The 25,937-nt window shown below is 44.2% G+C and overlaps 1 protein-coding gene across 1 annotated transcript in view; it reads left to right on the plus strand.

Moving 5' to 3' along the window:
- Nucleotides 1-25,937, plus strand: part of NVL (nuclear VCP like) — a 97,107-nt gene that overhangs the window by 67,020 nt on the left and 4,150 nt on the right. The window contains exons 20-22 of the mRNA XM_059412921.1: nt 16,604-16,680; nt 18,905-18,993; nt 21,383-21,453. Coding sequence (XP_059268904.1) covers nt 16,604-16,680; nt 18,905-18,993; nt 21,383-21,453 — 237 coding nt within the window. The remainder of the gene's footprint in view (nt 1-16,603; nt 16,681-18,904; nt 18,994-21,382; nt 21,454-25,937) is intronic.

Below are 25,937 nucleotides of genomic sequence, written 5' to 3' on the forward strand. Positions count from 1 at the left end.
TGCCCTTAGAGGAATTTTAAATGGAATAGAAACTTTTGTAGCTGAGAAGTGAATAGATACAGGCCTGTTATAAATATCCACGGAAACGGAGTCTCAATCACAGTGTTGAATCTGTCCTCCATGTTTGTATAGGCCAACTTTTTTTTTAAGATTTTATTTATTTGAGAGAGAGAATGTGAGTGCGTTGGGGGAGGGCTAGAGGGAGAGAATCTCAGGCCAATTGCACTGAGCGCAGAGCCTGATGTAGGGCTGAGTCCCATAACTCTGAGATCATGACCTAAGCTGAAACCAAGAATCGGGCGCTCAATCAGCTGCACCACCCAGGATCCCTCTCCTTTATTTTAAGTAAACTACACCTGACATGAGCCTTGAACTCCTGACCCCAAGATGAAGGGTCAACACTCTATAAGCTGAGCCAGCCAGTCTGGTACACGCCAGCTTTATGATGCCTGTATAGTATTCATGTTGCTATTGTTATAAAAATAGTAAACAACATGGACAAAATACAAAGAAGAAAGCAAATCACCCTAAATTGTATGGCTACAAAAATAATGTGCATTGACATTTTTTTAATCTTTTTTTTACGATTTTATTTATTTGACAAAGCGAAAGACAGCAAGAGAGGGAACACAAGGGGGGGAATGAGAGAGGGGGAAGCAGACTTCTCACTGAGCAGGGAGCCCAATGTGGGGCTCGATCCCAGGACCCGGGATTATGACCTGAGCCGAAGGCTGATGCTTAACAACTGAGACACCCAGGTGCCCCAACTTTGTTTAATTTAAAAAAAGGCAAAGCTAAAACAGTTATCAGACCTCCAGTAAATGTTTTTCTCCATAAATGATATTATTTCCTAAAATAGCACCCTAAGTGCTAAAAATGTAAAAAGGTCAGGAAAACCAGTAAGCAGCAGAACCATTCTTTTTTTTTTTTCCCAACTCTCATTTTTGTTTTAAGATTTTTTGTTTGTTTGTTTGTTTGAGAGTAGGGGTGAGGGAGCAGATGGAGAGGGAGAGTCTTAAACAGACTTCATGCTGAGTAGAACTCAGTCTCACGACCCTGAGATCACAAGCTGAAACCAAGAGTGGGACAAAATGGTTCATGCCTTTATTTGGTTGCCACTAGTAAACGTTAAACCGTACACGTGTGTAGGGTATTCCATTTAAAATTCCTCTTTCTGAAATGGCAGAGGAAGATTCCAGGCTTTCATTACCTAAAACTGCATAAATCAGTGAGTGTCCGCTGCTACCTTCCAAAGGAGGGGGTACGAGGGGACATAGGGGTGCAAGGGGGACCAGCCTTCTGGGTGGAGGCCCCAGTGAGAGATGTCTGGAAGACTGCTTGGAGGAAGTGAAGCCAGAAGCTGTGAAGGGAGGTACGCCAGACGCAAAGCCATGTCCGGCACAGCAAAAAGAACACGTGTGAGAACTGGGTCTGGTGTGAACAAATAGGATGCTGGATGACTGTAGAGTTGAGGGGCAAAGGCAGAGCAGGAGAAACTCTGTTTGGACCACTGAGTGGGTGAGAGTCTGGGAAGGAGGAGGTTCTGGTAGCTTGGTCAGTCTCCTGGCGAGAGTCAGCTCGAGCCTGGGAGGTCAGGAGAGCCCTCTAGTCGCCACCAGCATGGCTTCCTGTCAGAGACATGAAGACACATGGCTTTGGTCCAGGGCTTTTGACCCAGGGCAATCTGACTCCCAACAGCCCACCTCGCGGGCAGCATCTGGGGACACTCGTTTGGGGCCCAGGTGGGGGTGATGGTATGCCAAGCAGCCCCACAGCACGAAGTACCCGACCAGGATGTCCGCAGAGCCACAGCCACATAGCCCTGCTGTCACATGCGTCCTTGGGTCTGTGGCCAGCGGGTTCTGTGACAAGTGCACGCAGCATTTTGTCCCTGTCCTGGGCTCCTTCCCGGAGCTGTCTCTGAGGCATTGTTTGCTCTGGTTAAAGTGTGTGTGTACAAACACAGACAGAAAGCATGTGCACGTGCTCCTAATTTGTTTCCATGAACTCCCGGTAGTTCTGGTGGCTGGAAAATCCTTCCACTCTTGCCCCTGGGCGAGCACTAAATACAGGCACAGACCGGAGGAGGCCTGCCCGACGGGAGCTGTGGGTGCTCAGGGCCGCCCACATTCGGACCCACAGTGATGACCGATGGCTGTTTCCCTTGTGTTTTCCTCTGTGGGCTGCTCAGCACCATGGGACAGCCTGACACGTCCTTTAGCTATAATCCCAGTGCCATTTGCCGCAGTTATTAGCCCTCGGACTTGGGTAAAAGCACCCCACCTCAAAGGCAAAGTTATTGAGAAAAGAAGGTAATAGAATGCTGTGCGTGGGAAGTATGTGCTCCTGATGGTGTGGGCTTGCTGAGGACGGGAAACCCTCCTCTCCTCTGAGGAGCACGTCTCCTAGACCAGAGGGTGACACGCATGCTTACAAAACAACACAGGCCCATTCTTTCCTGCGGCATGGAGGCAGTAGAGGGGCTGAACCGCCCAGGGGTTTCAGCTATGTGAAGAAGAAAGTCCACTGACATATGGGCACTGGGCGACCCAGGGGTGGCGTTACAGGGCTTCGTCCGTGTGGTCAGGTTTGGTCCATCCACCAGCCCCACACGTCGTTGGACCAGCTGCGTGGGGAGAGCTGTGGGCATTTGGCTCCGTGGGTTTAGTGGTTTGTGGTCTCAGGTTTGGGGAGGGTGCAGGGGCCTTTGTTCCAGGTCACTTTAAGGTGGCCATACTGCTATGATTGGGTGTCTTCAGTCTCACCTGGAAGGAAGGCTGGGCCACGGGGACAGATTGCTGAAGAAGCAGCTGTCACGTGTGTCAGTGGGACAGGGGTCTGGTTGCTTGGACGCTGCACTGTCTGTGCACAGACATCATGATGCAGGTCACTGTGTTTGTTGATGTCCATGTTCTGTGACGTCGTGTGTGTTCAGCAGGGGAACACCACCAGCTGGCTGTGAGTGTGGACGTTCTCAGGTGGCAGTGAACCCCTCAACAGTCTCAGGCCCCATCCTGTGTCGATCCCAGCCTTGTATTTCCAGACGTTCTCCTGCGAGCATATAGTGGGGGGTGGTTAAAGAACCATTTAACTGGCGTAAATATGGAGATTTAGGAGGAAGAGTGTAGAATTAGAGACAGCCGTCCTTTGGGCAAATTCTACACACAAGCTGGGAATATGGAATGAAAAGACAGAGAAAGACATTTTAATAGGAAAATCAGTGTGACTTTAAAAGCAGCTTTCTGGGGGCGCCTGGGTGGCTCAGTGGGTTAAGCCGCTGCTTCGGCTCAGGTCATGAATCCACGGTCCTGGGATCGAGTCCCGCATCGGGCTGTCTGCTCAGCAGGGAGCCTGCTTCCTCCTCTCTCTCTCTCTGCCTGCCTCTCTGCCTGCTTGTCATCTCTCTCTGTCAAATAAATAAATAAAAAATCTTAAAAATAATAAAAAAAAAAGCGGCTTTCTGTAGCACTGTGGTTTGGGCTGTTGTGGTCAGTTCTCAGCATCTGTCAGGGATAAAGGCAAAGGAGGGCTTTCGGCAGTGTCCTCTTTGACCCTAGTGGGTATTTTTGCTTCAGTTAAGCGTGTGCTGTGTGCTTCCGCGGGAGCCTTGGAGCCTCACACACAGAACCGCAGAGGGAAAGTTCTCAACCAGTGCCTGGGCACCTGCCTGCAGGGCAGAGGGCGGATCATCCTGCGGCACGCACCCTCCCGCCTCCACCCTCCTCTCCCCTTCCTCTCTTCTCCCCACTCTTCTCCCCAATCTCCCCTCCTCCTCGAATGTTCTGTTCACGGTCTGTGTTGATAGCTAGAGCCAGAGCTGGCAGAGGGACAGGATGCAGAACCTCCGATTGCCAGAAGAGAACAGTCAGACCGCCTGTCTGGACTGAGGAAAAGTGGCATTTTCAGTGTTTACCCTTTCGGTGCTAAAGTTTGCTAGACTTTTACTCCAGTTCCCCAGATTGTTATATATACAGTTTCCTCTTCTCTTACTGATATGTGAAATTGTAGGGGGAGAGGACAGTTAAATTCTCTCATCTTGGTCCTAGAAGTCTGAAAAGACTCATAGGTGAAAGCAACTTCTCAGTATCTTTTAGTCTGTTTCTTTCTTTCTTTTTTAAGATTTTATTTATTTATTTGTCAGAGAGAGAGAGCACAGGCAGAGGGAGAGGCAGGCTCCCTGCCGAGCAAGGAGCCCGATGGGGAATTCGATCCCAGGACCCTGGGATCATGACCTGAGCCCAAGGCAGACGCTCAACCACTGAGCCACCCAGGCTTCCCTTGGAGTCTCTCTCTTTCTTTCTTTCTTTCTTTCTTTCTTTCTTTCTTTCTTTCTTTCTTTCTTTTTAAGATTTTATTAATTTATTTGACAGACAGATCACAAGTAGGCGGTGCGGGGAGAGGGAAGCAGGCTCCCTGCTAAACAGAAAGCCCGATGCGGGGCTAGATCCCAAGACCCTGGAATCATGACCTGAGCCGAAGGCAGAGGCTTTAACCCACTGAGCCGCCCAGGCGCCCTTGGAATCTGTTTCTTAAGAGAACTTTAGCAATAACAAATTACTTACTTGGTATGTTTGGTAATAATGTGATAGAAAGATGTTTATCACCAAAAGCCCATTGGACAAAGGGAATTTTTTTAAACTTCTATTTCTTCCTTAATAAATGTAATTAAAACAAAATGTCTGCCAAGTGCTTTGAGATAATACATAGCCTTTAAAATAGCAGTAAATCCCACTAAAAGACTCAAAATTCCCCATTTGTTTTTTTTTTTTTACAGTGTGTCCCAGAAGACTAAAATATATCTTAAAATCTCATCTAGAAACATTAAATTTTCATGAGCTAAGAATATCAGGTATAATAGGCAGTGTCTGTGAACCTCGTAACAGTGTTCCAGGCATTTGGAATGTTTAGCTGTTGTTTCCAGTTTAGTGATGAGCAGGATACAGAGGGGTACACTTCCATGGGTAAGTCCAGAGATTGGCAAGAAACTCCAAACTAACAATTACCATGTTATCGTGGTAAGGTGATATTAATTTTCCTTCCTTTATTTCTTTACGATCAACTATGTAAATAGATAACATTCTGATTCCAGAGTTTATTATATGACAAAGGACAGGTTTCTGTGATTAAATATAGATGTCATCATTGAAATAAAAGTTATAGGGGCGCCTGTGTGGCTCATTCAGTTGAGCATCCAACTCTTGTCACAATTCAGGTTGTGATCTCAGGCTCATGAGCTTGAGCTCTGCATCACGCTCTGTGTTCAGCAGGAGTCTGCTTGGGATTCTCTCCCTCTTCCTTTCCTTCTGCGTGTGCTTGCTCTCTCTCTCTCAAATAAATAGATCTTTTAAAAAAACAAAAAAAGCGGGGGGCACCTGGGTGGCTCAGTCAGTGGGTTAAGCATCTATCTTCGGCTAAGGTCATAATCCCGGAATGCTGGGATCGAGTCCCACATCGGGCTCCCTGCTCAGTGGGGAGTGTGCTTCTCCCTCTTTTGCCTACCCCCCGACTCATGCACGCATGCACTCGCTCTCTCTAATAAATAAATAATAGTCTTGAAAGTAAGTAAAAAAAGAAAGAAAAGTAATGGTATAAGACAAAATACTTTTGAACCCGTGTTCTGTAACATCTCTGCTTATTCAGAATTCTAGGAATAATTGTAAAGGGGTCCTAACTTCTTTTTCTTACTTGTGATAAAATTTGTTTAACTTAAATTTTTACCATTTTAACCATCTTTTTAATTGAAGTATAATTAACGTAATTTAATATTAGATCCCAGCACACACTATAGTGATTCAACACTTCCATGTGACAGCCGGTGCTCATCAGGACAGGTGCACTCTTCAATTCCCATCCGTTACATCACCCACTCCCCTACGCACCCACCCCCTCTGGTGACCATCAGTGTGTTCTCCACAGTGAAGAGTTTGTTTTGTGGTTTGCCTCTCTCTCTCTCTTTCCTTTTTTCCACTTTTTTCACTTGTTTTCTTTCTTAAATTCCATATACGAGTGAAATCATATGGTATTTGTCTTTCTCTGATGGATTTATTTCACTTACCATTATACTCTGTAGCTCCACCCATGTCATTTCAAATGGCAAGATTTCATTCTTTTTTATGGCTGAGTACTATTTCATTATACCACATCTTTATCCCTTCCTCACTCAGTGGACAGCGGGGCTGCTGCCATATCTTGGCTGTTATAGATAATGCAGCTATAAACATCGGGGTGCACGTGTCTCTTTGAATTAGTGTTTTTCTATTCTTAGGTAAATACCCAGTAGTGCAGTTGCTGGATTGTAGGGTAGTTTTATTTGTAATTTTTTGAGAACCTTCCCTACTGTTTTCCAGAGCAGCCGCACCAGTTTACATTCCCACCAACAGTGCTCAAGGTTTCCCTTTCTCCATGTCCTCCCCAACACCTGTTGTGTCTTGTGTTGTTGATTTTAGCCACTTTGACAGATGTGAGGTGGGATCTCACTGCGGTTTTGATCTGCACTAACCTGGTGATCAGTGACGATGAACATCTTTTTATGTGTTTGTTGGCTATCTCTCTTGTCTTCTTTGGAGAAGTGTCTGTTCATGTCTTCTGCCCATTTTAATAGGATTATTAGGGGTTTTTTGGTGTTAAGTTGTATAAAGTTCTTTATGTATTTATGTATTTTGACATATCAGATACATCATTTGCAGTTACCTCCCATTTGGTAGGTTATCTTGTCATTTTGCTGATGGTTCCTTTGCTGTACAGACGATTTTATCTTCATGTAGTAATGTAATTTCCCTTGGCTTTCCCTTGCCGGAGGAGACAGATCTAGAAATGTTTCTACGGCCAGTGTCAGAGACATTACTGCCTACATTTTAACCATTATGAAGTGTACAGTTCTTTGCCATTAGTACTTTTACAGTGTTCTTCTTAAACAGTACAGTTGAACCGAGTAATTTAAAGTTCAAATTGGCATAATTCTTTAGTTCATGAATCAGCAGCATACCATCCAGCAGGTAGAAAGGAGCTCCGAAGAGTTGTAGGAAAAGAAAGATTTTTTTAAGGCAGAAAGGAGGTGGGACAAGGAAGTGTATTAGGAAGGAATATGTCATTTCACACCAAGTTACCTCCCTAAGGGGTCAGAAGGGTCTGTTGCAGAGTGTGGGGGGATTGTCTCACTAGTTTGGACCTGCTGGTCAGAGGATCCCCTCACTGACGGAGACCCGCAGCTGATATCTTCCTTGCGTCAGAAGGTTCCCTTGCTGATGAGGACCCGGGGCTGAAGGTCCCCTTCCTGCAGTCTTCCTGGTGGAGACCTGGGGCTGAAGGATCCCTTCCTTTGTTGGGTTTCCTCGTTGCTGTAGACCAGGAGTTCCAGACCCAGGGGCTGAAGGTGATGTGACCTTCTGGGAGAGGCTACACCTGCAGTTGGGTTCGGTGTTAAGTCTCGGTTTGCTGACTGGGACTTAGCACAACTGATTCTGTTCGTGGCCTTGTCTCCTTTTTAACAATTCTCCCACTTTTGGTCCTACCTTCAGCCTACCTGAGGATGTGATAAAAATGTACGGCCCTGGCACCCCTCCCCGCTTGGTCTTCGAAGGTCTCAGTGTTTGCTGATGCTCTGTGGTAAGGACAGGTCATGACTTCAGGCTCACTGCTGCTTAGTGGGTCATTGCCTTAGTCCCATTTCTGACTCTGTGTTCCTGGGGAGCTTGTGGGCTGGGTTCTTAGTGGCCGTGAACATGCATCTGAAGCTTTTGAGGGCATACAGCATGCTAGGGAGCCAGCTCTGGTTATTATAAGCAGAACAGTTCCCAGTGCACTTTAGGTGCACTTTGGAGCCATGGTCCCAAGACCCACACCAATCAAAATCTAGTCAGAGAAAGACCCTGTTGAAGGAATTAACTTTTTGTAAGTCAAGTGGCCTGTTCGGTGACTTTATGTTGCTGAGTTTCAGCTTCCCCAGAAGTGTGGGGCACACGGTCTTGGCCACAGCCTGGACATCTCCTCTTTTTATAAAATCAAGTGTGATGCTACTGTCAGAGTCAACTTTGGCCAGAGTCTATGGGTTTTTGTTGAATAGCTTTGCTGTAGGAACAGATTTGGTAATGAGAGTTAAGGAGAGGTTCCTGATCTTAGCTGCATATATGTTTATTCCTACCCATTTCAGGGAACCTGGGACCTGCCAGAGGGAGCTAAGTTTGAATCATGAGGGCTTTCTGCTACAGCCACAGAGTCCAGGGAAATTTAAGGGTCTATAGACCACATGGACTGTTTTATTCAGGTTATGCCTGCTGTGTTTATCCCTTTGAATTAGTATTTTTGTATTCTGAAGGTAAATACCCACTACTACAATTGCTGGATCCTAGGGCTGTTAATCAGAGACAGGAGAATGGACCCAGGGCTCAGAGAATCAGGCACAGTAGAGAGGGGCTGAATTTGTTCAAAAGAAACTGAGGCAGGAGTATCATGGCAGGTCCAACAGTCAATTGGAAGTTGGATTACCCGCCGCTCTCCCACTGCCTTTTTGGCCAATGCCAGGGCAGAGGGAAAAGAAGAAAGGGTTTTGTGGTTAGTTGAAGTGTGAAGGTTTCCTCTGGGGACTTAGGAGGAAGCAGTCCACCTGTGGCCTGCTTCTCTGCCCATCACTTTGACTTGAGGTCTCCAGCTGTGGCAGACCAGATGTCAGGTGATGTTCTTCAGCTGTGTGCTGCTTATGCAGAGTCAAAACCCTGAACTCTGAAGGCCTCCTGCCTCAGGAGGGCCACCTGCCTGGGAGGGGTGCCTGGCATGGGGCCGTCCACGGGGGCTGGAAGGCAGTCTTTGTTTGTAGTGATTCTGATCCATAGTGGTGGGGAAACCAGAAATGTTACTGTGGAGAGTCATGGGCAGATGATTGAGGAAACAGTTCAGGACCCGGTCTAGTCACAGGTCTAGTCACAAAGCCTCAGCAGCAGTTAACAAGACTAGAACGGAATATGGACAAAGGTACGAATGAGCGTTTCTCTGCAGTTACCTTCATTTTTGAATTTTAGGGGGATCAGGCTGGGAGAAAAGTAAATGTTTCACCTTTGTTTATAAAGGCTTTTCCAAACTGCTGTTAAGTCATCTATGGTTCCTCAGATGAGGAAAAATAAAATATTAAAGAACCAGCAGCGCTTCTGGCAAGAGTTGTAAAAACTGTAATCCTTAGTTTATTCAGCCCCGTGTTATTAATTCTTATTCTGTATGAATCCAGGTTTTTGCCTTCAGTTCCAGAAATTCTTGCGCAATCAATTTTTACACTTGATCTTAGCCAAAAGGCCGAGAAGTGATTGCGCCATTCATTTTTATGAAGTTACTGGAAACCTGTATTTGCCCGAGGGTTTTCCATGAAACTCCTTGAAGGTGACCCACTTTGGCAGGAACATTATTGCAAAAGCATCCAACTAACACAATAACTCTGTAAATGACAGACAACTTAAAAAAAACCTCCATTGTTAAAGATCAATTAGAGTCCATTATGATGGGATTGACAGGAGATTTGGTTGATTGTGTAACAGAATTTTCAAATGACAACTGGGAAGACGATGGTAACATTATACTGGACGTACCAGATTCTGGGAGTCTCATGTCATTTCTGCGAGAGTCACATACCCACACAGTACTCCATAAACAAGGCTGGTACCTCACAGGGCCCCCCCGCCATGACGACATAACAAGTAAGCCGTCATTTGACATCTCCCTCTTCTTAAGGAGAGAAGAAATCTTTGGAGATGTTCTAGGGGCCCTTCAGTCAATTTCAGAATTAGCTCTAAGTTAAAAAGACTTCATTTAAGATTTGAAATTGGCAAGTTTGTCAAAAGTATCAAAGGTTTAAAACACTTGAGTAGTATCACAAGGTGTTCACAAGGTAACCGTTGTGAAACCTCTAGTTACCTTCTTAAACATGGTGACACTTAAATACCTCTCAGGCAAATATCGAAAATTAAATCCTTTTGTAATTTTCCCCCATTTTTTTGAGGGGAGAGGAGCAGAGGGAGAGGGAGACAGAATCCCAGTCGGATTCCATTAGCATAGAGCCTGACGTGGGACTCAGTCTTCCCAACCCTGAGATCAGGACCTGAGCCAAAATCAAGAGTCAGACGCTCAACTGACTGAGCCACCCAGGTGCCCCTATAATTTCTTATTTAAGAACAAACCAGGGTGCCTGGGTGGCTCAGTGGGTTAAAGCCTCTGCCTTCCGCTCAGGTCATGATCTCAGGGTCCTGGGATTGAGCCCCACATCGGGCTCTCTGCTCAGCAGGGAGCCTGCTCCCCCCACCCCCATCTCTGCCTGCCTCTCTGCCTACTTGTGATCTCTCTCTGTCAAATAAATAAATAAAATCTTTAAAAAAAAAAAAAAAAGGCAGGCCAGTAATCCAAGGAAACTCGTCCTTCTGCAGATGAGAGAAAATTAAGGTTTAGTTCTACCTAAGTACAATATTGGTACTAAAGCTTTTTTAACCCATAAATGTATTTGATGTTATTCACCTTGATCACCTGTAAAATTCTTTTTCAACTCTTAAAAACCTTAATTTGTAATGAAAATTAAGAAGTAAGCAATTGTGGACTGTCCGTTCTGAGCCTTGGCAAATTTACGAATATTGTTCATATTTTCTAGAAATGTGTTTTCTCACAGTAAACTTTTGGGTGACACAAAACATGTTTTCTAACAGATCCAAATATCTTTTGCTACTCCGCAAAGGAAACCAAATGTAGATGAACCTGGTGTAAATGATGTTTCAGTATTTCATTTGCGGATGATCTAGACATTGAATTTCACTGAACTCATCATTTAACTTAATTAATAAAACTTTAAGGTTTTGGGTAACCAGAAGATCTTTGGGAACTATTTGCTGAAAATTTCACCTAGAGATTCTTCTCATTTACATCTATTTAAGTCATTTGTTCTTAACAGTTGTGCTTTGATTCCTTAGGAAAATTTCACTGACTTTGGACACAAAGTCATTTCAAGTTAGTTTTGGGGGCAACCGATTTTGTAATAGGTAACAGGAACTTACTTGATTAGTAAGCCCGAGTGGAAAAGACATTTCATTATATTTAGTGTTAATAACTCCAAATACATGGCTGTTTTAATTAAACCAACAAACCAGAAGTAGCTTTTAGTCACCAAAGATTATCCTAGATCATGTGAACTGGAGGGTTGGTAAAAGCTCCAAATATTTGGGTTGGGTTTTATATTTTTTAAGGGTTTTAGGAATCCTTCCCCAAACCCTACAGAAGGCCTTTCCTTCCGTCTGGTGTCATTGGCTTAGCTTAGCTCAGAGGGGAGGGCTGAAAAAAACCATTCCTATCAGGCTCTGAGTATCAGCTTCCAGTTTGACCAAGTACTGAAACAGTCTTTTTAAATACTTTGTCAGTTTGTAGTTTGTTTGTAGCTGGAACAAACAGTAAATATTTCTGGCAATATTGAACCACCCCTTGGACTTAAGTGACATCACCAGAGAGGGTGCAAAAGTTCTATCTCTTTCTGCTGGATGATACAGACAAAGGTCTGGGAGGGCGGACTCTCGTGGGAGTGTTCACCTCTGGTGGCTGTTCTGTTTCCCAGGATCCCGTCTGCAGGCTCCATACAGCTTCAGGCAGAGGTGTGGCTCTGGTATCCCTCAGACTTTGATAAGGTTTTCCTTAATTTTGATTCTGGTTCCCTGGCTGTTTCTGGAGTGAGGTCACAGCCCACTGGGCCATCTCTGGGAGCCTTGCCAGCTCTGGGACTGCCCAGTGGGAGCCCTCTCTCTTGGCGGGGTGGGGAGGGGGGATGACAGGGTGTATGTGCAAGCACTACTTTGGCAGGTCTTGTTGGCTTTTGTTCCATAGTCTTTCCAAGTCAGGTCTTTGGCCTCTTATCCTGTTTTCTGCCTTCTTATCAACCCATTAATCTTAGCACAGAACTCAAGGGTAGAAGCCTTCCAGGATCCTCCCTGAGCTTAGGAAATTTTTTAGCTGTGACCTTGAATTTGACTTTTGACCAAGGATTGAAAGCTGCCTCAGGAGGATGGCTGTGGCTATGGCTGTGGGTGGCTTTGTTTGAAAAGAAGCCTATTTGATAGTGACCTCTGAGTGCAAAGGGGTTGACGCTGAGGAGTGCTAGAAGGAGGAGTGCTGGAAGGAGCAGTGCTGAGCAGAATAGTGACATCGTACAGTCTTTTGTATTAGTTGCCTCTCCTTTTCAGTTTCCATTAACCTTAGGCACAGGTCTTTGAGGATAGCTATTTTGGAATTTTGAAGCATTTTAGAGGGAGAAGCAGGCTCCCCGCTGAGCAGGGAGCCCAAAGCGGGGCTCTATCACGGACCCTGAGATCATGACCTGAGCTGAGGGCAGATGCTTAACCAACTGAGCTGCCTGCACCCCAAGAATAATTAAGATTTTAATTTGATTATTTGGTTTTTGGATGTTGAGTTGTATCAGTTCTTTGTATAATTTGGATACTAACCCTTTATCAGATATGTCATAAGCAAATACCTTATGCTATTTAGTAGTTTACCTTGATCAACAAGTAGCTGAACATGAACATGAACAAAACAGGTACTTTGGTTGATCATTTCCTTTCTCTGCAGAAGCTTTTTATTTTGATGAAGCCCTAGTAATTTATTTTGCTTGTATTTTCCTTGCCTCTGGAGACCTATCTAGAAGAACATTGCTATGGCCGATATCAGAGACATTACTGCCTATGTTCTATTCTAGCATTTTTATGGTTTCGGGTCTCACAATTAGGTCTTGAATCCATGTTGAGTCTTTTTGTGTGTGTGTATGGTATAGGAAAGTGGTCTAGACTCATTCTTCTGCATGTAGCTGCCCAGTTTTCCCAGCACCATTGACTGAAGAGATTGTCTTTTCCCCATTGGATGTTCTTTCCTGCTTTGTTGAAGATTAGTTGACCATAGAGTTGTGGGTCCATCCCTGGGTTTTCTGTTCTGTTGCACTGCTCTCTGTGTTTGTTTTTGTGCCCATACCATACTGTCTTGATCACTACAGCTCTGTAATATAACATGAAGTCCAGAATCATGATGCCTCCAGCTTTGCTTTTCCAAGATTGCTTCACTCTTTGGGGTCTTTTGTGGTTCCACACAAATTTTAGGATTGTGTGTCCTAGTTCTATGAAAAATGCTGTTGGGGGACGCCTGGGTGGCTCAGTTGGTTTAGCAGCTACCTTTGGCTCAGGTCATGATCCCAGCATTCTGGGATCGAGTCCCACATCCGGCTCCTTGCTCGGCAGGGAGCCTGCTTCTCCCTCTGCCTCTGCTTGTCATTCTGTCTGCCTGTGCTCTCTCTCTCCCCCCGCCCCCGATAAATAAATAAAATCTTAAAAAAAAAAAAGAAAAGAAAAATGCTGTTGGTATTTTGATAGGGATTGCAATATATGTATAGATTACTTTGGGTTGTAGAGACATTTTAACAATATTTGTTCTCCCAGGGGCGCCTGGGTGGCTCAGTTGGTTGGGTGACTGCCTTCAGCTCAGGTCATGATCCTGGAGTCCTGTGATCAAGCCCCACATCGGGCTCCCTGCTCAGCAGAGAGCCTGCTTCTCCCTCTGCCTGCTGCTCTGCCTACTTGTGCTTTCTCTCTATGTCTCTGTCAAATAAAAATAAATTAAAAAATAAATTTTTTGTTCTCCCGATCCATAAGAATGGAGTGTCTCCATTTTTTTTATGTATTCAACTTTTTTTTTTTTAAAGATTTTTATCTATTTATTTGACAGAGAAAGACAGCCAAAGAAGGAACACAAGCATGGGGAGTGGGAGAGGGAGAAGCAGGCTTCCTGCTGAGCAGGGTGCCTGATGGGGGACTCCATCCCAGGACCCTGGGATCATGACCTGAGCTGAAGGCAGATGCTTAATAACTGAACCACCCAGGCATCCCCATCTTCAATTTCTTTTATGAGTGTTTTTTTCAGAGTATCAATCTTTCAACTCTTTGGTTAGATTTATTCCTAGGTAGTTTACTGTTTTTTGGTTCAATTATAAATGCGATTGTTTTCTTAATTCTCTTTCTGCTGCTTCACTATTGGTGTATAGAAATGCAACAGATTTCTGTACATCGATTTTTGTATCCTTTGATTTTACTGAATTCATTTATCAGTTCTAGCAATTTTTTGGTGGAGTCTTTAGGGTTTTCTACATAGAATATCATGTCATCTGCAAATACTGAGTTTTGCTTCTTCTTTCCAATTTAGATGCCTTTTATACCTTTCTGTTTTCTGACTGCTACAGCTGGGACTTACAATAATATGTTGAATAAAAGTAGTGAGATTGAACATCCTTGTCTTGTTCCTGACCACAGAGGTCAGTTTTTCCCCATTTAGGATGATATTAGCCATGGGTTTTTCATATATGGCCTTTATTATGTTGAGGTATGTTCCCTCTAAACCTACTTTGTTGAGGGTTTTTACCATGAATGGATGTTGGACTTTGTCAGATGCTTTTCCTGCACCTATTGAAAGGATCATATGGTTTTTATCCTTTCTCTTGTTGATGTGATGTATCACAGTGATTGATTTGCAAAGATTGGATCACCTTCATATCCCAGGAATAAATCCCACTTGATGGTGGCGAATGTCTTTTTTAATGTACTATTGGATTCAGTTTGCTCATATTTTGTTGAAAATTTTTACGTCTATGTTCCTCAGAGATATTGGCCTATAGTTCTCTTTTTTTTGTGGTATCTTTATCTGGTTTTGGTATCAGGATCACGCTGGCCTCACAGAATGAATTTGGAAACTTTCCTTCCTCTTGTAGTTTTTGAAATAGACACTTACTGTGTTTTATTACCAAAATAAATTATAAAGTTCTAGGAACTTCCCAAAGTCCATTTAGTTGTAGGTTTGAATTTTAGAACTCAGAATTCCTAATTCCTGGCCCAATGTTATTTCTTCTTTTTAGACTTTTTACTGAAGTGCAATGCACATACAGAGAAGTGGAGATGTCATTAAATACTCAGCTGCCTGAGTTTCTATAAACAAAACCTCCAGATGAAGGAAGAGAACATTATCAGTTATGGTCAGAGAGCGTTAGTTGCCAGGGCTGGAGGCAGTGGGAGTGGGCAGGCCAGTGGCTCTACGTCTAGCATTTCATTTGGGGAAGGTGGAAGAAGCTCTAGACATGAACGGCTGTACAACACTGTGAATGTACTTAATGCTACTAAACTGTACAGTTAAAAATGGTTAAACTAATAAGTTTTGTTAAGCAAATTTTACTGCAGTAAGAAAAGAGAGATCGTCACCAGAGCCTCAGAAGCTGTTCTCCTTCCTTCCCGCCACTCCGGAGCCCCCCAAACCCCTCCCCTTCCTGTGCCCCACGTTAACTGACTAAATGGAAACATTATACATTATAAGGGTCCATGCAGTCTGGCCATCTAGTTTTACACACTTGGGAGGGAAAAAAGAAACGAGCACCAAGATTGTTTGCCTGAGGTCCCACAGAGTTTATTCCTCATGATGTCTTCCCAGGTCAGTGTGGATTGAGTGGGAACCATAACTGTTTCTTGACTACGTGTTGAATGAACATTTGCGTTTTATCAGGTCATAGCAGATGCAGAGTTTATGAAGCTGTTAAATATGCACAGCCGGGAGGAAGAGATAGGACGCTATGTGTCTGCGTGTGGCGCCTGGCCGTCTGGTCCAGCTCGCGGCGCCCACCATGCTGATGCGTAATACCTAACCTTGAGGTTTAAGAGCCCTTTGACTCACTCACTTTCTGTGTGTTTCTTCAACTGTTTCCTAAAGTGATACTTATTACAAAGGAAGGAGTGTATGCAATATATGTGTACATTATAAAAAAGAATAATAAAGCAAAAACTCACAGACCTGCCATTTATCTCGGTCATGATTTTAAGTCACTAAAATGTCATTACATCTGTAGCGTAAGCAAATGCCTATATGTTGCTGGAATTCCGAGCATGTCCTGATGTCTGTCCTTTCTGGCATCTGTTGGTATATGAGCCATTGGGGAGGTGGCACCAAGGCCTGGATCGAGTTGCAGACAAGGGCTAGGAACACACAGAGCCCAGAGGGTGTGTGGCATCCTCCCCTGGTCAAGTTCAAGGTTCTTCCCGTCTCACCTGCCAGCCTTGCTTCGAAGTACTTGCCTTATTTAATTGGCCAGAGGAAGTGTTTCTTCCCTTTAGAAAGGTTGAAGTGGTGGTTTCTGTTCTTGCTGCAACTGCACAGATTCTCAGCTCCACAAGATCAGTCAGTCATTTGCCTTTAGCTTTCTGAATATTGGAGTCCACTTCCTAACCTTGTTTCTCAAAATTGGAATTTTTTAAAAAGATTTTATTTATTTATTTATTTGACAGAGATCACAAGTCGGCAGAGAGGCAGGGAGAGCTGCTCTGCAGAGAGCCCAATGTGGGGCTCGATCCCAGGACCCTCAGATCACGCCCCAAGCTGAAGGCAGAGGCTTAACCCACTGAGCCACCCAGGCACCCCTCAAAATTGGAAATATATAGAAATCTCACAATACTGGTCTAGGAGTCAAAGATAATTCATTTAGTCAAGCGGTTATTACTGTTCATGAAGAACCTGTTCTGTGAAAAAGCCCAGATCTTTAAAGTCTCCATGAAAACTGATTTTTCTCTCTTAGAATGGCACCAGACCGCCCCTGGGTGCAGACGTGAGTTTGGAAGCCCTCGCTGCTGACCTGCGCTGTGATTGCTACTCGTGAGTACCTCAATCTCAAGTCCTGATCTCTCGATCTTGTGGACAGGATGGGGGACAGTAGTCCTATGGGGAGGGTTGAGCTTGGTGTCTGTTGAGTGCCCACGGTGGTTAGTGGCTGGCTCGGGCCTGGCTCTTCCTTCTGAGAGAAGGGACTACCCGTCTTGAGGCTCTGAGGAGCTCTGGCGCTGGGGCGCATGTGCTCCCACATCGACTCTTGGTTCCCAGCTTCCCTGACTACTGTGGCTGCCTTCGCCTGTTGTCCATCCCTTCTTCCAGAAGACCTGAGCAGACATTTCAGTGTTCCTGCTTCAGCCCTGAAGAGGGTCATCTGTGAGTGTTTTGTTCTCCAAGGCTCAGAAGGCATTTTCACAGCACACCTGCTAACCTGTACAACCCATAGTGACAGCCAGAAAAGAGGCGTTTCTGCTGGCAGCACGTGTGTTTGTGTGGTCATGGTTTTTGTTATTTTCTTTACGTTCAGTAAGGTTGTTAACTGTCCCACTTTGGGTACACAGAGAAGAAAACGAAACTCTCATTTCACTAACAGGGAGACGTCTGCCTCTCTGGCATTGAAAGCCTTACTGCTTGGTTGTCCTTAATATATTTGGTGCTCGTGATATTCCTCTAGATCAGAGCCAAATATGTGCTTTCCAAAGCCAAGCAAGTAAGGTGATGTTTTCTTTCTTTATCTTTCTCTTTTTAAATTAATTTATTTCAGTGAGAGAAAGAAAGAGCGTGTGATGGGGGGAAGGGGCAGAGGGAGAGAGAATCTCAAGCAGACTCCACACTAGTGCAGAGCCTGACATGGGCTCGATCCCACGACTCTGAGACTGTCAACTGAGCTGAAACCAAGAGTCCAGTGCTCAGCCAACTGTGCCTCCCAGATGCCCCGAGACAACATTTTCACATTGGAGACATTCAGGACTCTGTTACTCCACAGTGTAAACTTAAATCCCAACAGCCAGTCCGACAGGGGACCATATTGGCATCTGGTTACATCCATTCTAGTCGAAGACCTTCATTTCTTGTAAAGAGGATTACACTGGAAACCACATGATCATTCTCAGGGAGTGTGGTCAGGATGCATCATTTTATCTTGTTTCTTCACATATGAGCATCGGGGCCATGACCCTCTTCTCTGTCCAGCTATCTTGGCTCAGGCATGAAGGCAGGGATTGTCTTGACGACAGGACACACTCGGAGTCACAGGTGGTGGTGGTCAGCAGAAGCCCCTCCCTCCCTCTAAGGACAGTGCACTCCTTCCCCCACTTCGTTGGGATCAAACTTGTACAACTACAGGAACTATTACACAGGGGGGATAACTTATGTGAGTAGTTTACAGCTTGAAGAGCTAAAACACAGAGGCAGTTTAATGGCAGAACTTACCCTGGGCCACACCTTCTGGATTCTTCAGAGGAGGGTGCAGGTTTACAAAGGGGTCAGGGGTACCATTGGATACCTAACCACAGAAACGTTGCATTTAGCTAATAATTTAAGCTCTGTGGGCATTTAATGTTTTACATTGTGTTGGATGGGCAACATTATATACATGAAGTAAGTTTTAATATCTAGAAATTAGGTTTTTGTCCCCAGGTCCAAACTTTCTCCCAAAGAGCTGCACGATTCTGTTGAAGATGTGATGTAGTGAAATGCCAGTGAGCTCGTTGAATGCTCGTTGAACTCAGGAACTGTGCTAAGTCAGCATAGTGTAGCACAAAGTAATTAAAGGCTTGTTAGCTGTCCTGCTTTAATTCATTTATGACAGGTCCACTCAGCTCAGACTTGAGTCAGGACATTAAAGACTTGCTAGCCTTTGTGCTTCCCCTTTTTGAAGTAGGTGCCATAAATGACTCGTGTAAGCTTACTCTAGGCGGCAGGTCGTGTGTGCACAGGCAGCACACTGGCAGCACAGGCCCCGTGGATGGAGATTTTATGATGAATGTGTAACTTTCTATCAACTGGGCAATCCATGTAGACTTTTTACGTTAACTTCAGTATCTATGGCTGTTAGCACAGGAATGTTTATGATTCCTTGCATTGTTTCCATCATAATTACCCTTCTTCTAAAAGCTAGAAATATTTGAAGTAAAATTGAAAAGGTCTTTTGCTGCTGACCCTAGTGGTCAGTCTGTTCCCGAGCTGTGTGGTTTTTGACTAGAAACTGCAGTCAGGCTCCATTCTTTGTGCTGTCGTAGAATAACTAAGAGCAGTTCTTCTCCTGCAGGGGTGCAGATCTCTCTGCTTTGGTTCGGGAAGCGTCCATCTGCGCCCTGAGACAGGAAATGACAAGACCGAAGGGTGGAGGTGAGACAGGTACGGTGCTTTCTGGAATGTCTCTGTTCCCTGTCGTTGTCACTCTGGACACCTCACACCACTGCTGACCCACAAAGTGACCGTTGTCTCATGTCTGTGATGTGAAAACTGACATGTCTCTGACAAGACCTTTCCAGTAGGCTTCACCTCACATGGTGTCTGGCAGCCATCTGGTGGCTTCTCAGCCTCTTCTTCCCACCTCAGAGTCCACGCATCTGTTTTTATTCCCACTGGGTTTCTCTGTCTCCCTCTTCCTTCTGTCTTTGGTTCCTGAGAATCCCAGGGTGAACTTTGGTTTAGTTCCCAGGGGCATCTGTGCCGCCGAGATCTGTCAGCACACGTCCCTTCCCTGTGTTTTTGTTATGATTCAGTTATCCAAATCGCTTTTATTATAAGCTATTTTAGATTCCTCTTGGAGGATGTAAGTGATGAATCACTAAATGCTACTCCTGAAACCAACATTACACTGTATGTTAACTAGAATTTAAATAAAAATTTGGAGATGGAAAAAAAAAAAAGAAAAGACCACTGGACTTAGAATCAGGAAAAAAAAAATACAAGTTGCCATGGCATTCAGATTATATTACATGATTTAAAAAAAAAAAAAAAAGTTCACCCATAGAGAGCTTTATAATTCTGCATTAAAGTTAAGAATTAAAATAAAACAATAAAAATTTAAAAAGTTTTTTTTTTTAAACAAAATTTAAAAATCTCTTGGAAGTAACAGATAAAATTCACAAACCTAGACTATCTTGTAAGAAACATTGTGTAAGTGCTACTTGAGAGCAGAGTCTATGGTATTTTGCTCTCAAGTGCTAATTGAGAGCAGAGTCTGTTGGCTGTTTGGATATTCATGTGTAATCATGCAGCAAATTCTGACATCTGTGCTCTGCTGCAGTTTGCATTACTAGTTACCTGTCCTCTAGGGACTTAGTGTTGATATCTTCCTCACCGAAGTCCTTACGCTGTTCACCTTCTTTTTTTTTTTTTTTTTTTTTTTTTTTTTTTTTTTTTAAGATTTTATTTATTTATTTGACAGAGAGAGAGATCACAAATAGGAAGAGAGACAGACAGAGAGAGAGATGAGGAGAAGCAGGCTCCCTGCTGAGCAGAGAGCCCGATGCGGGACTCGATCCCAGGCCCCTGGGATCATGACCTGAGCCCAAGGCAGAGGCTTAACCCACTGAGCCACCCAGGCGCCCCCGCTGTTCACCTTCTACCTGACGTGTTTAACTACACATTTTATTCTATTTTTTTTTTTTTTAGGTAAATACGGTATCCTAATATTTTTATATTCAGTTTTAATCGTCATCGTGCAAGCTGTTTCAGGAACATTCTAAACCAAGTCTTGTTCAAAATGTAGTTATTTGATTTCCCTTACTTACATAATGGCACAACCTTATATAGAAGGAGAGCCCCTTCTGATCCAGTGTTGGGATAGTATCTCTGTATCTAATAGATATTATGACATAACGCTGTAACATCTACTAATGCATATGCACTCTTAAATAGCTATAGAATATTACTTTCCACTCCCAGTTAAATTATTTGTATTATCTTAAAAAGGAACAATTTTGGCTCTTCTTCATCAAACATCGTCATTAAATTAAGGCGTTAAACAGTGCAAAGAGGGGCCTTCAAAGCGTGATAGTGTAAGAGTGATAGTCTCTCTGCGGTGTCCTGCATTGAAACCTGGTAAGCATGGGGGGATGATGGTTAGAGGAGGAGACTTCCTGACATAAAATGAGCACATTCCGGGGGTCAGATGTATTGCATGAGGCCTATTTAACAATAAGGATTATATACTTGAACGATAGATCTTAGAAAGATAGATCTTGAAAGAGTCGATCTTAGAAGTTATACACACACACACACACACACACAATCGTGTGAGGGATGTAGGTGCCAGCTAACATTTGTGATGATCACTTTATAACAACGTCTGAAATCGTCACAATAGTCACCCACCTTAAACTTCCAGGTTATATGTCAGTGATCTCTCAATAAAGGGGGTGGGTAATGAAAACAGGGACTCTAATTATTAAAGATGAACAAAGTACTTTTTTATATAATTTGTCCCAAAGTAAACTGTTTCAATTGCTGAGGGAAAAAAATTTGCACTACAATGGACACTGATATAAAACTTAAGCATTTATTTAAAATTAAATATGGTTAGGTGTGTGTAAATTAAATGAAATTGAAAATATGTCCCAAAACATCTGATAAGCAGGGTGTCCCGGTCTTGACTGTCGTTCAGAACAGACCCAGTGTGATCACTATCTCGTCCCTGTTCCCTTGACCTCTTGCAAGTCAGTGTCTCAGGAGAATGTGCCTGTCAGTTGCTATTAGTGCTCCCCCCACCCAGATGTGTCTGTGATTTGCTCCCCAGGTGAACTCAAGGTCAGTCAGAAGCACTTTGAAGAGGCTTTCAAGAAAGTGAAATCTTCTATATCAAAAAAGGTAAGAAATGCTCTTAATATGTGTAGAGAAGAACTAGAATGGAGACCAGTAGATTGTGAGCTTATGGAAACAAGGAAAATAAATGTCTTTATGGGAGCATTCTTGAGACTGTAGTTTTGTGTGTTTCTTGAAAGTCTGAAGCCGAGAGAGGGTGACGCATGTGGGTCTGTCCACCATCTGAGGATTTTTAGTCTCTTTGGTCCACGTGTCCCCTGACCTGCTCTACCCTTACCAAGACTCTTACCTGCCTAGAGCCAGACTTCCTCGTTGGCACACGGGACTCACCCACACATTTCAAGCAGGTACAGATGTCCTCCCAGTAAGGTCAGAGAAGGGTTAAACACAAGAACTCCTTTGCTGTAACAAGGACAGCCAATGCCACACAGAGCTGCGGGGGTGCGTCCAGCCCTCTGAAACGCCTGACTTGGGCACCGCTGTGATAAAGCTCGTTCACCTGGCTGCCTTGTTTCAGGGCTCCTGGAAATGTAATGCGCGTTAGCCGCGAGAACCTGCTTCCTGATGGACTAAAACTCCCTTTAAATCATTGGCATTTATTATCCCAGGCCTGGTATTTCTGATGATAATTACTGATTGAAAACCTTGGAGTCAAAGTCCAAGGAGTTATGGGAGGTGGGCTGCCCTGTTTGGTGTCTCAAAATTTGCTCTGAACCTTCTAAGTGAGGTGACTGCTGTACCACTTTTATTTTTTTTTTAAAGATTTTATTTTTAGTTAATCTCTGCTCCCAATATGGGGTTCGAATTCACAACCCCGAAATAAGAATCTCAGACTGTACTGAGTGAGCAGGCCAGACGCCCTCCCCCCATTATGCTAACCACAGAAGCTGGTTAATTGGTCGGGGCTGGTGGTGGTTCTGATTCGGCCTGAGAAGAGTCTGCTGTACCCAGACTCAGTTCTCCACCGTAGCTGGAAGCAATGGTCTGCCTTTACCTCTCAGGTGTTTTTGTATCCCAGAGGAAACAGGTCTGTTCTGCTGAGCATCTTCGAGTAAAACCCAGTCTTGTGAGGCGCCTAGGGCGCCTGGGTGGCTCAGTGGGTTAAAGCCTCTGCCTTCGGCTCAGGTCATGATCTCAGGGTTCTGGGATCTCTGCCCAGCAGGGAGCCTGCTTCCCTTCCTCTCTCTCTGCCTGCTTCTCTCTCTGCCTGCCTCTCGGCCTACTTGTGATCTCTCTCTGTCAAATAAATAAATAAAATTTTAAAAATAAATAAATAAATAAGAATCTTTTTTTAAAAATTAGAAAATTTAAAAAAAAAAAACAAACCCTGTCTTACTCATTAAAATCGATAATAGTTTGGCAGACTGGTGCTCCTCGTTTTGACGGACAAGAGATTCATGATGTTAGTGTCCTCCAGAAGGCTTCGTCATCAAAAACATGGTTTTAGTTGAAATTGTTCCTCACCCGCAGCTGGAGCCCCGGGCTTGTCAGGACTGAGAGGACATGTGGATGCGGCTCCTCCCCTAGCCTCACTGTGCTTTAGTACAAATGTATCCACACGGTAGTGCACACACACAAGTTTTTTTTTTTTAAGATATTATTTATGTATTCATGAGAGACAGAGAGATAGAGGCAGAGGGAGAAACAGACTCCCCACTGAGAAGGGAGCCTGATGTGGGACTCAATCCCAGGACCACAGGATCATGACCTGAACCAAAGGCAGACACTTAACCATCTGAGCTACCCAAGCACCCGCACACACACAGTTCTGTGATCTCCGTCAGTGTCTAGGACATTCCATCCCTTCCGAAGTTCCTTGTGGCCCCTCAGTGGCCAGTGCTGACAGCACTGCCCGTGATTGCAGATCTGACCTGTCTGGGCTGCATCCCCACAGAAGCCCATGGCATGAGCTCCCTAGTCCGGCTGCTCTGCTCAGTGGAGGCTTCTGGGTTCCATCCCTGTTATGTGTTGCCCATTTCTACCTGAGCAGTTTTCCAGGATAAGAATATAGCATGGCTCCTTCTCGTTTCCTCTGCTGGGGGACACTTGGTGCTCCTGGGGTATGTGGGGCTTTCATGAGTAATGTGTGTGTGAGAGTAGCGTGCTAGCTTGCACTTCTCCCTGGTGTGCAGCTGGGGCGGCATGGCCAGGGCTCCAGACCCTTCCTTGGGGAGCCGCTGAGTCCCCCAGTGTCATAGTCCTTTCACAGCATTAAGCGGCATAGAAACTGGTATCTCATGTGCTCTCCATGAGCATCTCCGAACGGTAGGACACCCAGCAAAGTTTCACGTACCTGTGAGCGGTTTGGAGTTCTGCTGTCCTGTCCTCGTGCTTCGATCTTAAAAAACACTAGACTTGTATCTCTCCTTGCTATAAACGTGCACAGATTCTTACTTATTCAGATGTGCATGCGGAGGACATTCTCTCCAAATCTGCTGCTCACCTTTCTGTCATCTAAAAGCACCTTCTGGGGCGCCTGGGTGGCTCAGTGGGTTAAGCCTCTGCCTTTGGCTCAGGTCATGATCTCAGGGTCCTGGGATCGAGTCCCGCATCGGGCTCTCTGCTCCGCAGGGAGCCTGCTTCCCTCTCTCTCTCTCTGCCTGCCTCTCCATCTACTTGTGATTTCTCTCTGTCAGATAAATAAATAAAATCTTAAAAAAATAAAAAAAATAAAAAAAAAATAAAAGCACCTTCTGGAGAGCAGGATCCTTGAATCCAGATGAGGGCCCACCTGGCTCCTGTGTATATGGCTTGTGCGTTCTGTCGGGAGAAATCTTGGCAATTTCAGGTTCACAAAGATTCTCACCTTTGCTTTTTTCTAGACATGTCATACTTTTTAGCTTTTACATGGAGCCTTGTGATCCATCTCAAATTAATATTTTAGTTTGATGGGAGGGGAGGTGGGGGTCATGGTTCCATGTTTCCATGTGGCTCCAACTTGCTGTGACTCTGTTGAGAAGACTTCCCTATGGAGTCACCACCCCCTCTCTGAAAACCAGTTGTTCGTAGAGGCGTGGATCCATTTCTGGATCTGACTACATCTGTCTTAATGCCATGGTATCTTTTTTGCCACTGTCTTGACCATAGATCTGTAAGTCGTGGGATCAGGTATAAGCTCTCCAAATTTGTCCTCTTTATCTGCCCTCAGTTTTTAAAAATATCTTAAACCCTTTTCATGTCCACAGAAAGTTTATAATCAGCTTATCAATTCCTACACAAGAAGCCTGCTGCGATTTGGAATTGGACTGAATCTAGATCAGTTATGAGAACAGCGCTTGAAAGTTTTTCACTTCATGAACTTTGTACATCTGTCCATTTAATTAGATTTGTTTAATTTCTCTCAGTTAAATTTATTCACTTTTTAATTCATTTCACTTCTTAGATCCACAGGATTTACCCAGTAATGTGAACTTTCATATTTTACCATCTTTCATCAAATTTATTCCTAAGTAATTTATACTTTTTTGTTATTTATGGATTTTTTTTTTTTACATCTTGTTTTCTAACTGTTGCTAATATATAGAAATTCAGTTAGTTTTTATCTATTGACCTTGGATAGCTCATTTATCACTCTCTTTCTTTATCTCCAAAAAGATCAGTTTTCTAGAAACTGCTGTATTTTAAAAAGTTCTCATGTTTGTTGCTTGAGTGACTTTATTACAGAGACTACAAATGTGTCGTACAAAGTTCGAAAATCACTTGACCTGATTTCGAAATTTGGCTATGTTCTCATCCAAGCAGCTACGACAGTTAAGGGTTAAACCTTTGCTTTATCTCCTTTGCACACTTTTGCAGGTGAATCTGACACCAATGTGTATTGTGGTGTTTGGGGGAAGTTCTTGGATCCTTCTCATTCCTTTTTTTCCTGGTCCTTCCCAGTTGAGAACTGTGGTAAAGAACCTCTTCTGGTTGAGGATAGTGCAGTTGAAATTAGAGGCACAGGCAGGGTTGAAAGGTGTGGCACTATTTTGGATGTGAATCTGAGTAACTCATTGATAAGCCACTTCTTTATGCTTTTGTAATTAGGGCTCTTAGTTGTAAAGGACAGAAACCCAACTCCAACTCATGTGAGTAGGGGAAACAGAGTTGTTTGGAGGTACCTGGGTGGCTCAGTTGGTTAAGCATCTGCCTTCATCTCAGGTCATGATCCTGGGGTCCTGCGATCGAAGCCCCAGAAGTGGGGCTTGCCTCTCCCCCTCCTCATGCCCTTGTGCTCGCGTGATCTCTCTCTCTCAAATAAATAAAATAAAATGATGCATCTTGAGTTTAAAAAACAACAACAGTTCATTGTTCCATTTAACAAGGATCTTGAGAGCACAGATGGCTCTAGGCATGCTGGCTGCCAAACCTCATTGCTTCCTTTCCTGGGGGAAGGTGGGAGGCTCAGACTTCCCAGCAAGAGAGTTCCCCACAGGCTCTAACGGGAGAGTCTCAGGGAACCCTGGGGTCAGTCCAGCCCAGGTTAAGATCCCATGCCAGAACCAGTCAGTGTGGCCAATTAGGAAATTAGATGCTCTGGCCAGGCTGGG

Source organism: Mustela nigripes, chromosome 10, assembly GCF_022355385.1.
Source record: "Mustela nigripes isolate SB6536 chromosome 10, MUSNIG.SB6536, whole genome shotgun sequence".
NCBI classification, from domain to species: domain Eukaryota; kingdom Metazoa; phylum Chordata; class Mammalia; order Carnivora; family Mustelidae; genus Mustela; species Mustela nigripes.